Source organism: Rhipicephalus microplus, chromosome 2, assembly GCF_043290135.1.
Source record: "Rhipicephalus microplus isolate Deutch F79 chromosome 2, USDA_Rmic, whole genome shotgun sequence".
Classification (NCBI taxonomy): Eukaryota; Metazoa; Arthropoda; class Arachnida; order Ixodida; family Ixodidae; genus Rhipicephalus; species Rhipicephalus microplus.
Window position 1 is genome coordinate 255369538 of NC_134701.1, and position 14845 is coordinate 255384382.

Consider the following 14845-nt stretch of genomic DNA (forward strand, 5'->3'; position numbering starts at 1 on the left):
CGCATCCGCGTGTTAAGGGGCCAACTCTGACGATTTTTCGAGCTCAGTGTATCTCAATGAAATTCAATGGGTACGTTCATTTGCACGGTTCCGCCGTTCATGCCAAATTGGAGGCTCGAGAGTTTCGTAGATTCTTTTTAAATGAATTTTATAGCTTGCCTCGAAACACTCACCACACTTGCCAGAATTAATGGCAACATTGTATGTGTGACGTTGAGTTTTGCCTGGCGGATGTGACAAACTGATGTGTCACTGCAGCGTCTGCTTGTCTGCTATGTATTGTGTGGGTTTGGCGGGTGCTTCCTTGGTTGAGCGTGTGATTTCCTTTTCCGTGTTCGTGGGCGTGCGATAGGTGCCAAGTGGTGTTGCGTTGTGAGCCACACACGATTCGCCATATATTCACCATAAGAGAGTAAGCGTTTTACGCTGCGAACGGCGGGGACAGGTAGCGCCATCTGGCGGGCATTCTGTGCAGTCAGGCAGGTTCCAGCAGCGTCAGGCACATCTTTCCGTCACACGTAAAAGCGCACTCAGTTGGGTTTTTGTTTCGGTATTATGGTTTTTCGGTAATTAAAGATTATTTTCAAATTTTTTGAGCATTTCTGTTATCGGGCGCGTCAGAAGTTTCTAAGGAACATAAAACCACCATTACCCTGACATGGTCCAAAAATCGCCGGAGTTTGCCTTCATTGAACGGCAAGTCATCGAGAAACTATCTCCCCGATGACGCTGCAGATTGCAAGCTTATATGTCCGGTGCCTGGTGTGTTGGTGAATTTGATGTAAATTTTCTCTATTTCTAGCCTTTTTATTCCTTCACAATACGACCATATTTCTTAACACCCCCGCATGGTATAACGGCCAAATGGCGTCACTAGTAGAAAATTTTCCTATAGGGACCCCAAAAGTTCGGGGCCCCAAAGCCCTTCGCGTATGGATGCTTTGGGTCAAGCAGGAGCGATGAGTTTTCGAATAGGGTCGGCGGCGTTTCGGACATTCCCCCTATTTTATGTCACTCTAGCCTTGACCAAGAGCCGTGATGTTCGTCTGACCAGGAGCTTTTTGGGGCAGGCTTAGGGGCTCTCTCTAAATTCGAGAAATAGCGTCCCCAACCTAAATGTGGTTTGGGTTCTGCGCATGTGCAGTGGCCTTGGCGTTATTTCTTTGGAGCCCCAAACTTTTGGGGCCCCTATTCAAAAAGTCGCCATTAATTTAATTTTGTACCTATTTCAGACAACCAGTCTACATGGTTACCAAGTGATCGGCGTAAAGACAGCTAAAGCCTTCACACTTAAAATGAACTATCTAGAGGTCTAATCAATATATGTCGTTTGCCACAACTAGAAGCTATTATGTGATCTGCTAAGTGAAAGACGTGCAGTCAACAAACTAAAATAAGACTGTTATGGGCAACTCTGTTTTCAATGGAAAAAAAACTGGTATTTGTCATGAAGCACAAAGCTGCCTTCCAAACCAGGATATATCAGGGAAAATATGTCTCAGTTGCATTAAGCAAACGCATTATTTAGACGTATTGCGCCGATAACAAACTGAAACATCAGATTCTGCGACATTACGAAGATATAGGGAAATAAATGGTTAGCGTTACATTATAGCACTCATCGGTTATTTCGCGTCTGTTTCTTTCAGATCCGCCAACCTCTCCAGCAGTCAAAGTTCAATCGTCTACGTCATCGTCAATTAGCGTCTCTTGGAAAGCGTCCAACACGAACGATGTCATGGGTGAGTGCTCTCTACACCTTTTTTTTTATTATTAGAGCTTTTTTCTCGCATAAGAGGTTCGGCGATATGAAAAACTTGTCAGAACAGCGCGAAAGATTTTATATGAACGATTTGATTGGTAATAACTAACGAGCATGCGTGATGTGCTTCTTGGCAGTTGGTTTAGCCGATGGCGGTTATTGCGTGATCAGCAGATACTTGGGCCACATGACATTAGTTAGGGTATAATTTTGTCCTGTCTGCAAGACTGCAGCACACGAATAGCTGTAGAGGATTCCATTGCACGCCTCACAGAAGCATCGTGTTGAGTAGACTTCGATGTGTGTGTTTCGAATCTGCGTGACTTATTTTTTTTTCTTCCTGATCTACAATTCCCACTCTCAACATTATTTCAGGTTACGTGCTGCACGTGCGAAAAGACTTGGGCGAGTGGAACAAAATCAATGTGCCTCGAGACGCGGCCGAGTACACCGTAGACCAGCTCACATGTGGTGCTTCATATCAACTCTACCTGTCCGCTTTCAATTCGGTTGGCAACGGGGGACCAAGCAATATCATTTCGGCTAAAACCATTGGAGTTGGTAAATCAGCATTGACTCAGCATCATTTGTAACGTTTTCTTTTGTAGATTAGTTTAAGGCTTTGTATTTTACCCTGCGTTATTCGTAAATGCGTACTTTATGACTTCCAAACTTTATCTCGCTTTAAAAATAAAGAACTGTTCTTTTACATCCCACTCTGTTTTATCCTCTTTTTATCCAGAATAGGATGAAATCTTTTTTTCGTCCAATCAGGCGTAAGCGCCCACATTGCAAGTCTATCACAGGATTGATGAAATCACGTGATCTCAATAGCCATTTATATAGACTCACTTGCTTACTTAACCACAAGGTATATGGCAAGCCACTCGTACGTACTCAGGCTTATTAACTTTGCCTTATAAGAGATGAGTGGACTTCATAAAGTCGGCACCACCGAAGAGCAAACTTCTTACATTCGGTGTAAAACTTGGTGTAACAAAGACAGCTTCAATGTCTGACCATATTGACGAAGCATATGGGCTGACGATTTTTCTTCGTACCATTTTTCCGACACATTCGTTATATTTTTTTTGCGAATGCTTGTTTCAAATTTCTGAATTCGGGTACGCATTGGCATTGTCTTTTATGCCTTTGGAATTATCTTGTTTCTCATTGCTAATCATCAGGAGTTATCATTTCATTACGCTCAATATTTTGAAAAAGCAAACCTGACCAACTACTGGCGTTGTCACGTTACAGCACCTGTGGCTCCAGACAAGTCATCACTGATCACTATCAACTCCACATCTATTGCCATTCACCTGGACTCGTGGCATGATGGCGGTTGTCCGTTCATTGCTTTCGAAGTTCGCTTTAGGAGGCAGAAAGATAAGGTGAGAGCTAGCGGCATTTTTTTCGCACATTTCTTCAAATTCGTGACATCAGCAGGCATACTAACCGAGCCTTGGTTAGCCCCACCTCACCGACTAGCGACCCGTGGAAGTGGAAAGATATTTCACAAGATTACACAAAACCATAAATTGCAGAGACATATGCACATTCACTGCAACTCACTCAAAATTAAAAAAAATAGTCTGTAGATCTTATGCACGTAATGCACCCATGCTTACACACGACAGACAAATGCATACATCGTGACTAAATATATAGAGCCACCTTAGAGCATATATTGCGGGAGTGTACCCATATAGTACATAATAAAACTGGTGCCACTTCAAACAACCACAGCATCAGTTTGGACTGGTAGTTGGCGTTGCTCAGCTGAATCTTGAAGCGCCCACTTTGGACAGTCCGGCCAGCCAAGGAAGCCGCCAAGGGCCAGCAACCATCAGCTGAAGCCTAGGTAGCGAAAACGCCCATTCCATCAATTCAGTATCAGTGGGCAGTGTAAAAGTTGCTCGATTCGACATGATCAGTAGGATAATGCGCTCACCTGTGAAAAAGCAGCGCTTAGCGCGTTAACACTAAGTATTCTGTGTAAATCATATACCTTTCAGGCTTCTGCAGTGAAATGCTTAGCAAAATTCGTGCTTTTTGTACACTACGCATCTGCACATCTAAAAAAAATATTGCTTACTTTTGCACCTAATACGAGTCTTTTAGGAAAAGATCGTAGTAGGCTTAAATATTCAAAGATATGAAATTGTCTCTTGAAGAAGGCAAAAGCTTGCGCATATGTCTGAAGAGCACAAGTCATCAATCACTGTAAACAAAAGCCTACCAATATTTCTCCAGCCCACTTTCATTGGGTTTTGCGCTCGTTTGTCAATATGCTATACAAAGTGGCTCATCTATTTTCGGTGAACGAGCTGTTCTTTTTCAATAACTCATTACCCTGCTTCGCTGGTAGTTTGGCTGCTTAGCTTTGCTATGGCGTATTGCAAAAAACAAAAACAAACAAGACGTGCCTGAACGTCTTTGTGCAGGTGGCACCACTTTAACACATGTGTTCTCTTTTTGTGTGTCTGTTTTCCAGGTGTGGAACGTCGTCGGACACAACATCCCCCCTCAGCAAAAGCAAATCCTTTTGAATGACCTTATCCCCGGAGTACCTTACTTGCTTCAAGTAATAGCGAAAAACGAGGCAGGCATAACCGAGGCCGAGTACGACTTTGTCACACTTCCTGCAGCACAAGGTATGCTTTATTTTTTTATTTATAATTGACAAACTATGGGAAGGTGTGCTACGTTATAGCCGGCTATCCCAACATCATTACACTGATCTAGTCTGATATAGTACTTGTCTGTATTCGGCGATCAGTGTCGCGTACAACAATTTCATCACTTTTGTGTCGCAGCACCAGCCACTCCGTCGCTAGTGGTAGAGAACGAAGCCACGCCTTTCTACCTCGAGCTGGGAGTGATTCTGCCAGCCTGCATATCCCTCATTGTCGTCCTCGTCGTGGGAGTACTGGTGTACATCGTGCTTCGAAAGCGATACTCATCGGACAGTTCGAATAGCGGTGAGCGCTTAGGCGGTCTTCTTCGTCAAATATGTCGCACATAAAGAATACAGATACATACTTCCGCAGTACCAAATGCGCAATTCGCAGTTACTACTGGCTATTCTGCTACTCTACTGCGCAGTTCGCGGAAACCTTTCTCTTGCTTTGGTGAAGGCATCTCTGAACACTTAAAACTGAGTTTGCATACTTTTATTTATTTAGTATTCATAATAGATCATCATACAGGCATAGGATTGAAACTCATCTGCCTAGGTTGGTTTATGCAAAGCATTAAAATTCCTCCAGTTTAGCGAAATCCCTCGAAAACGTCAATCCAGACAGGCGGCTCTGCTTGATACCAGTAAGCACCACATGTACAATATGTTAAAAAAAACGAAAATATAAGTGAGCTGGTTCGCCTTGGTGGAAGAGTGCTTGTAGTGCTCGGCCGCTGACTTGAAGGTCACGGGTTCGATACCAGCCACGGCGGTGATCACATTCCGATGTGCCATGTAAGTGCATGTTAAAGAACACTATATGGTCGAAATTTCTGGAGCCTTCCACTAAGGCGTCTTCCATGATCATATCGTGATTTTGGGACGTGAAACCCCACATATTATTAAGATAACTGCGCTGGTCTTATAAGTCAAGTTACATTACAGGCGATCTCGGAATAATTTGTAACGCAGGTCACGCAGCCGCACGCCAGCGGAGCATGCTTGAGCGTAAATACAGGCAAGGTCCGAGCATGAGCGGTCTCCTTAGCCAACATGTTTCGCTCTTTTTTTGGGCAGCTGAACTGGCGTTGTCTTGCTCCAAAACGGTAGCACTAGGTGCCCGTATTAGGATGACAGAGAAGACTATAGACGGATCGGAGCCGGTAGCATTCTCCGCGCCTTTATTTTTAGATATGAAGACTCGTCGATTTTTTGCGGGGTGCTTTTGCCATAAACCCCCTTGAGAGACTACGGGCGAGTGAGACGGCATTGCTAGAATGGTATTGCAGCTTTTTTTTTTTTTCAACTGTGTTAGCTCGTTCAGCGAAGTATTAGTTCTTGTTTATATATATTCCGATCCGTGTTACTCTCTATTCGTAATACGACGACATTTATGATTATCGCATGACCGCTCTCATTATGGATGTGTTTGCTTCACCTTCAGTAAGACAGTTTACGAAGCGAAATAAACCGACACATTCATGAGGCGGCTCATCTCTACAGTCCTTTATTTTCGAATCAAATATCTTGGTACGTATGCATTTGTGCTATAAACAATGATGGGATCTCTGCGATCAAAAGCGAGTATGCTGACATTTAGAGCACGTGTGTTCGTTTGTTGACTTCTTTAAAGTAAATAGCATCATAGTGAATATTTATGTAACAGAAAGCTTCACAAGTGAGGTTTAACGTCCCAAAACAGCTATATGAATATGAGAGACGGTGTAGTGACGGACTCCGCAAATTTCGACCACCTGGCATTCTTTAGCGTGCACCCAAATATGAGCACACGGGTCTACAACATTTTCGCCTCAATCGAAAATGCAACCGCCGCAACCGGGATTCGATCCCGCGACCTGCGGGTCAGCAGCCGAGTACCTTAGCCACTATAGACCACCGCGGCGGGGCAGTAACATAAAGCTGTCTCGATAGGAACCGGGCGAGATTCGTGTCACTGGCATGTATGGTTTAAATGTTTTAGCATTTCTTTATCAGTCGGGCCACCGATATTATCATGGTTGCATCAGATCACAAAGCCAATGGTACTTGCAGTTTCCTTTCATAAGTATTCTGATCGACTGATAAATAGGTTTGAACGTAACAATAGAGGGGAAAGCCACCTAGCCAACGCAAGCACGAAGACTTGTGCACAGACGCGGGTGCATACGCGCACCGGCCATGCCCCATTATCAAAGCGCTAAGTGGCACCTTGGGCTACCGTTTTGCAGCAACGCAACGCAAACCTATAGGTGCTCTAGGAAGTAGCACTTGCTTACTAGAGAGACCACGCATGCGCAGCCCATGGTACAACTCTTTTTTTTTTCTTACGGGTGCACTTCACCAGCGATCGGCTGCGTGTGTGGCGTTCCGAATTAGTCCAGGAGCACCTGCACAAATTTTTGTGTGAATATATTGCATTGGGATACAAGAGTAAGCCAGACTCCTGATATAACTTGCGTATTAGGTTTTCCCGTATACTACTGCGTTCGTGAGTGTTTATTTTTCCGATTCTTTTTTTTCAATTATCTCGCTTTGTTTCCTATTTAAAACCTTCCATCATTACAATTGTGAGAACATACTGGTGATATTCCTTCATTTGAACTCCCAAGGTCCCGATGTGCAATGTCTCATGGTCAGTTTGCTTCAAGTCCACCTCGACCGCGCATTGTGCAGGAAGTTCCGCGTACGGGTCGCGCAAGGGAACCCACCTCCAGGAGTGCCTCCACTTGTCCGAAGTGGACCCGAGCCTGGGCAAGAAGACGATGTCCCTGGACGGCCGCCTGGACTACTACCCGACCCCCTACGCCACCACCCGCGTCAGCGACATTGACGAGAGGAAAATGTCCGAATGCTCCTACAAGCAGGTTGGTGTGCCTCCTCGGACTGTACGAAGCATACTGAAAAAAAAAAAAAAGGTTTGCACGGTGAACGTGCCTTTTCTTGTTTTCTTTACAAATAGCACAGGCAAGAGTAGTCAGTAGAAAAATACTGCGTTTATTTATTTATTTTTTTATTTAAAGAGTGAAGTGGTTTAAGCCAAAGGTTAGGCGTCATCTGTTCATGTATACATAGCTTGTTCATGTATACTGCAGCGTACTACACTCCTGCAGGAGGGTGGGAAAGAGGAGAATAATAATAATAATAATAATAATATCTATGATGAAGTCACGTGCCAAAACAAATGGGAAGGGGAAGTGATGGGGAGGAGGCGGTAAGGAGGACAGGAAGGCCACCAGCTTTTCTGCTGTCACAGTCTTCACTCCACTAGCGCGTAGCTTCCCCCCGTTTTCTTTGTATAAAAATTGCAGTATTTAAAACCTTTCTCTCAATCACATAGCCGGGGTAACGTGAAGGCCTAATTTCAACAACAGGGTATTCATTGAACATCAAAACATTCTACTTTCGCGACAATAGCCGAGGACTGTAAGTCACCACAGCTGCCAGTGGGCCACGCAGTGGGAAAAGTAAGCCACTGCGGTGGTCTTCATTACACTCACCCCTTGGCGCATGACGAGAGGGCAAAGGAGTTAATGACATAATTAGAAAAGAAACATTGCAAAGTACCCGCCCGAAGGAAGATGACAAGGCACCTGTAAAAGATTGCTGTGTACCGCGGAATCTCTTTGGTGTTAGAAAACGCATGTATTCAATGCCACTATAGGGTCGCAGGGGACCTACTTAAAAATGGTTCAGTTGCAAGCCGGCGGAGTACCTTTTGCCTTTGTCATTCCGATTGTTAGGACAGCCACGCTATCTTTTCATATGCAAATGAACTGATAGAATACGCTATAGAAGACAAATTCGTGGGGGTGTATGAAAAAGTTTTTCAGGTTCTCAAATCGGTTATTCGTCGCAGAACGCGCGTAAAGAAAACCGTTTAAGCTGTTGAAACGTTGACTCGCTTTGCTGTCGTCGTCATTTATTCGCACTGCTTATCTCGCCAATCTAGGATTTCAATTACAAAGCGTGTTCCCTGCTTCTTTTGCCCTGCTTCCACAAGGCTCAGGAGGAGCCTCTTTACGCCACCGTAAAGAGGACGCCTAGGCCTCCTAGGTCGGATATCCATGTCTACAATTACCCTGGTACAGTAGCATGTTCTCGAATGACTTCCTTGTTGCGTGAATAAGAACCGTTGTGTTGAAGTTTTGTGTTGGCGTGATTCAGCTTGTGTGACTGGCTTTTATGAATTATCGATATAGCTGCATTCTATACAAGCAATGGTGATAGAAAAACATTGGGGTGATTTGAAAAACAAGAAAGAAGGCAGGAAGGTTAACCTGCCCATGCCCGATGGGCTACATTACGCTGCAATGGGAAGGGGCAGTATAAAGATGAAACAGAGGATGGAGAAGGGAAAGGAACAAGCAAAAGGTGATTTCAAGTTTTCAAAATTCTTACGGCTGTAACGTCAACTTTGCCGAATGAAATGGTTTTAAGCGATTGTAATTTAACAATTACATAGAACGTTTAAACTCCACAACCGTCGTTAAATGGAGCATTTTAGCCCCTTATATTAAAGCTTGGTGTTTTCTCTTCTGATACTCTGCACCATCAGGTGATGTCACAAACTGAATCGCTAGCACCGAAATACGGGGAATGTGGTGACCCAGTATTCTGGAAGCTACAATACATTTATGTATAAATTATGCATTTCAAGATTTCATTTACATAATGCCAACTATACACTGCAAAAATGTTTCTCCCTGTTTTGTAGGCTGGTAGAAAGAGTATTTACTTCGTTCTGTAAACAAGTACATTTCTATCAACTTGGTGCTGAGCCCTTTTCTCACATTTGCAGCACCCACACTGACAGATTCACTTCGTGGTTACAAGCACAGTGATCCTAAACTGTGTTTAAATCCTCACTGGCACCAAAAGCAAAAAAAACGGGGCCAATTCATTTAATCTATGGCCATTTTAAAGATGCCCGAAAATGTAAACGATGTTGTTAACTACGGCTGCGATTTCTAGGAATGTGAATTCCCATATGTGGTTTAAAACAAGTCGGCTTCCGGGATGTTTTTGAAGGCTGTAGTTTTTCTACACAAGTGTCTTACATGCATTTGACATAGGCGTAAGTGCCCAGGTTTCGTTCACCATGTTGGCATTCTCTCACTGTCGGAAAAAATGATCGTGCTAAAAAATCACTTGTGATATAGGCCTATGTATTGATTTTCTTGGAGGCAGCTTCTATATTCATCACAATTGCCCACATTGCATTTGCGCACAGCAACTCTGCAATAAGAAGAGCAAGCATCGTAATAGCAATATAATAATCTAAAAAATGGTGATTTTTAAGGCACTTCTTATTTTGCATTTCTCAAATATCATATGATTATTCAAACAATTCTTCCGAACAATGTTCCTAACAAAGCTGAAGTCATCGGACAAATATTTTTGTGATGTACTATGTTATATTCACACCAATCAAATAAATCTATATTTAGGTCGACGCGTAACAGGCAATATTACGTATTCAACTTAATTCAGCGTGTGGCGCATGTGTAGCATATTGAACGGCATTTATGACTGGCATAATATTAATCACGTCAGAATGTGGCATGGCCGCTATTGATATTGAGCACGTATGCAGAACAGCAAACATGGTCGGTCGTCTCGAACACATGACTAACGTATCGCAGCAATGAACACTGCAGAGTTCGTCAGAAAGAAGTAGGCTTAATTGTAGTGGAACGGCAAAAGTGTTTCGCAGATACAATCTGTTATGGCGAAACGCCACGCGTCAATGTTTCCTTCAGAAGATCCTATACAGGTGAATAATGTTCTATTGACATGCTGCGGGAGCAGAAATAAGGAAAAAGATGGGAGAAAGCGCGCACTTTTTATACTCTTTGCAGCAATAAAATAATTAAAAAATGGTCGGCATCGCCGCGGTGGTCTAGTGGCTAAGGTACTCGGCTGCTGACCCGCAGGTCGCGGGTTCGAATCCCGGCTGCGGCGGCTGCATTTCCGATGGAGGCGGAAATGTTGTAGGCCCGTGTGCTCAGATTTGGGTGCACGTTAAAGAACCCCAGGTGGTCGAAATTTCCGGAGCCCTCCACTACGGCGTCTCTCATAATCATATGGTGGTTTTGGGACGTTAAACCCCACATATCAATCAATCAAAAAATGGTCGCTGGAGTTGTGAAGATTGCGCCCCTCGAGATAATGTAGAAAAATTATTGTGCGCATATCATAAAGTTGTGACATGTTTATTGTTGTGCTTTGGGCACCTTGCAGTAAGTAGTGTTGATAATAGATCTTAGTTGAAAGAACTTTCCAACGAAATAGCTGTTTTCTCAAGACAAGATTTCTCTTGCATACAACACGTTCCTGTCGCGATGAGAGAAACTTCTACTGTGCGACAGACATGTTTTTGTCGCGTGTGTGTTCCATCAAGAGATAGCTGAATGGCTGCAACAGAAACTAGGGTTAATACAAAAAGAAAAAAAACTATTGTAACAATGGCCACTTGGTCGTCTCAAGGTAATCATCCTTGCGATAATGGGAGAAATCATGTGTAACACTACAGATACCTACTCACACAACAGACCTCACAGCAGAGCCTTGTGATAGACAACTGAGTAACAACATGTCGTGTCCCAAAAGAGGACATTACATTAGAATTTTACGTCCCCGTATTCTGGGGCATTTTTTCAACTTGCATTTCCCTTTTCTTCTTGCGCATATGGATGGCGCTTGGGATATGCACGCCTATTAATTGGCTTATGGATAAAGAGTTGATACTCCGTGCTTGGCCTTGCACTTTTTATTACTTTCTGTCCGCGCCGCATGTCAACATTTATATATGATTCAACTAGTCTGAAGGAAGTATTGTAGAAGTGGCTTAAGTATTTCTGCTTAAATTATTTTATTTTAATTACCGCTGTTGTTTTTTTCAGTGTTAAGTTCTTCAGCCGACGTGGGTGACAGGCGGGCATCGTCTAGTCATTGGAAAATGGCGACAGCGGTGGTTAAGCTCGACGACGGTCCTGAAGGTTTAGAGGGTGAGTTCTGTATCTATGAATCCTGTTTATCACCTTTACTGTTTTCGCTGCGTCTTCTGGAAGCGCTAAGCTTGCGATAAAAGAAGTGCCAATCAGCTTTGATGAAAGCTAATTCTGATTTCGTAACTGCCTCACACCTCATTCCCATCCTGTTTTTTTTTTGCAGTTAACCACTCGCCGTCAAAGCGGTCCCATAGAATGTCCCATAGGTGAAATGAAAACTAGGTGAGCATTTCTTCAAGCTACGTTTTTTTAAATTAAATTATAATCCAAACAGTGACTTTTTTACTCGTTTAGAGTGGTTGCATTAGGATTATTGGCTCGAAGTGAACAGCAGAGATTGGGAAGCAAAGAAGCCTCGTGTCACCATTGTTACAGGGCCTACTGGTTTTTGAGCACAGCTCTTGCGCGCCCGTTTTTTCGTTAGGTGGTGTCATGCTCAGTGTCACCGTGGGTGGCGTAACCACGTAAACGAGTACATGACACAGGAATACGGTGAGCCAACTATCATGTACAGCAGATCCAAATGGCTAACGAAAACAAAGTATGCGCCACTTCAATTGGGCAAGCAAAAGTAACACTGGTATAGGTGGCACTAAGACGTGCTACGAAAATTAACAGGCTCTGTGACCCAATGGGGACGACTTCAGGTTCTCCTACAAGAAACCCAATCCGGATACGATGCTAGCCGATGGGGTTCGTCGGTTGCAGTCTCACAAGCTCAAAACCGTCACTTCTAAGGCTGTCGCCATGATTGAGCAGCCATACTTGTATTGGTTTATGTGCTCAACGTTCGCTTATTCACCTCACATGCCAAGGACAGACATCACGATTCCTTTCTTCGGCATGCCTCTCTACTTTGCATTGCTGAAACCAGGACGAATTCCAACAAGCCACCGTAGTCGTAGACTACCAGTACTGGGGCACCGCTCGCCGAGACCCCAACCGATTGGCGAGTGTGGCTATGTTATACTTGCGTACGGGTATGTCTGCAGTACCCATCAAAATATTTGGTACCTCGGATGTAGTTGTTGAATTCTTGAACGTTGGAATATTGGCCACCGATTTGGACAACAACCAGCTGGTAGTGGCTGGGTACTACTCAGCCTCCGTGCTTACCATGGGCGTTGTGCACGTATCGCAAAATCAAAATACCTGATTAGCAGTGCTCCGAATTCTAATTAGACAGCACCATAATCGTCGGTGACTTCATTTGTTTAATTTCTTTGAAAGCACTGACACGAGTGAGCTGAGTTATTGCAACACTGTGTAGTTTGAGAAAACAATCAGCCTACATTCCTACATGGTTTTTCAACGTATGGGGTGCTTCTTCCTTATTGTGTACTAGGTACGGGATGCAGACCAGTAGTCATCTGGCGCTGTAAGCACTGTTGCTCAGAAAAGGAGAAACTAATGGACAGTATGAAGTAAAGAGGGCTTCCCACAGATTCTCTGAAGATATTGGGTTCCCGGAACGTGTGTGTATATTGCACAAGTGCAAGATGGTATCTGGCGTTTCTTGCGCTTTCTGTGAATTTCCGGTTCAATTGATTCATGTTGACATATATACTGCATGAAAAGAGTCGCTCGAGTGGAGTTACTGCCGGCAAGGTCTTCCATACCAACCATGCCCGAGGCAACACTGCCGCTACCTATCTTCACCCACTGCTCATAGCTTATACAGCGTCGATGTTCATTTACCATGCTGGCTTGTGTTACAATACACACCTCAAAACAAAGTTGTTTCCAGGAATTTTTTATGCAGAATTGATTGTTTTCCATCCAAAAAGACCACTCAGCTGAACTGATTCCGGCATTTTGTTGACATTATTTCTTTTCAGACCACGGACACAACGCTGTTCCTACTGCACCACAGAAGGCCAAAGGAAAAACAAAACGATACAGAACACTATTTTTCTCGACCAACGCCCATTTTGCGCGCCATGCTCAGAGACACTTTGTAAACGGCGTGTTCGGCGAAGGTCGTCACCGAAGGCAGGACGCGTGCTCACTGCGAACTCGTGCGCCTTTTTTCGGACTGAGCACGGGGAGCGAGTCTTGCTCGTGCCTCATTGCGTTCTGACGCCTCGCGATCCTCTCATCGTCATTATCATCGTCCACAATATTGAACATCGATGTGAAAGCAGCCTCCCCTTGCATACATATCTAATTGTGCAGTGTGATATAAAAACTCTTGTCAGCGCGAAAGCAATGTTGAACGCGTTGATCGTGCTTTCATTTTACACGTTGCCATGTTGTGCATGTCAGGTTCCCATCCGCTGTTGTTTTTTTTTCTTGAAAAACTGCCAAATGTGGTGTTTCAAATGTTAAATAGGCGTAACTGTCGCTAGACTTCATGCAAACATTGCTAATTATATACGAGCCCATCAGTTGAAAAACTGTAGAAGCCAAATGCTTCGATGTCACTGGTGTGAATACTCTAAGATAATACTGATTCTAAATGGCCCACCTTTACAGAATTGTCACAATAACATTACGCCAGAATAACTCGAGCGAAAATTCTATCGACTTTTCTACGCGTTTATAAGAGATAATTTTTAGCACTCAGGTGGTTAAACTGAAGAGGGTGATAAACTATCCCTGTCGTTAGGTTTAGAAGCGCTGTGCGTGGGACCGCACGTCACGTTTGTATGCTGGTAAAGGAATTTGGGGGATAAAACCGACCTATAGTTTAGGAGACAGATACAACCACTGAGAGAGCACACATGTTCGGGACTTTTCAGATAAACACGGTGGCTTGACCCTTCACTGAAAGGAACAACTGAGACTCGTGCTATCATTGCCAGAACCTTAATTTTTACCTCATGGTATCTACCTAAGATCTCCTTTCTTGTTTTCATCTGTGGCAGAGCCTACTGAAAACTGCCTTGCAACCTTTTATTCATCATCATCATCATCAATTAGATTTTTAACCTACCCAGAACGCGGCAGCAAATTTTTTCACCTTGATGCATAAGAGAGTAAAAAAAATTAAACTGGTGTTACAGTTTGGTAATGTAGTTTATGTTGTTGCCGTGATGAACATGTGATACAGTAAAGAGAGCGAAAATGCTTTAGAGTGGGCAGTGTGGGTGCCGAGCTGTGTTCTATTGGGCCAAGTGTGAAGCCCACTCACTGCCATATCGAATCGCCGTTGGAGGAAGACACAGGTTTACGTTTTCGAATGTGTGCATTATAGCATTTTCCTGACCCCTCTATGAACATTTTCATCTATGTATAGTTCCACATTTTGTTAAGCGAACATTCGCACTGCATCGACCACGCGTGTACATATGGCAAAGTTGTTACGATGTAGTGTGATGCTGTGTCTATGCATAAAGTGTTCATACGAAAACTTCCTTCTAGGAATTTACTTGTCTTGGCTCCTGCCTG

At 43.7% G+C, this 14845-nt stretch overlaps 1 protein-coding gene across 3 annotated transcripts in view; it reads left to right on the plus strand.

The window, feature by feature from the left end:
- Positions 1-13664, plus strand: part of LOC119169266 (cell adhesion molecule Dscam1-like) — a 276122-nt gene extending 262458 nt beyond the window's left edge. For 2 of the 3 annotated variants that reach the window (XM_075880054.1, XM_075880057.1), the window contains exons 20-29: positions 1650-1742; positions 2138-2323; positions 3023-3156; positions 4260-4419; positions 4582-4746; positions 7119-7309; positions 8446-8527; positions 11348-11452; positions 11619-11677; positions 13294-13664. In XM_075880054.1, coding sequence (XP_075736169.1) covers positions 1650-1742; positions 2138-2323; positions 3023-3156; positions 4260-4419; positions 4582-4746; positions 7119-7309; positions 8446-8527; positions 11348-11452; positions 11619-11665 — 1163 coding nt within the window. In that variant the 3' untranslated portion in view covers positions 11666-11677; positions 13294-13664. Of the gene's footprint in view, positions 1-1649; positions 1743-2137; positions 2324-3022; positions 3157-4259; positions 4420-4581; positions 4747-7118; positions 7310-8445; positions 8528-11347; positions 11453-11618; positions 11678-13293 lie in introns of those variants that run through there. The other variant, XR_012887527.1, reaches the window with a different exon arrangement.
- Positions 13665-14845: the final 1181 nt, after the last annotated feature.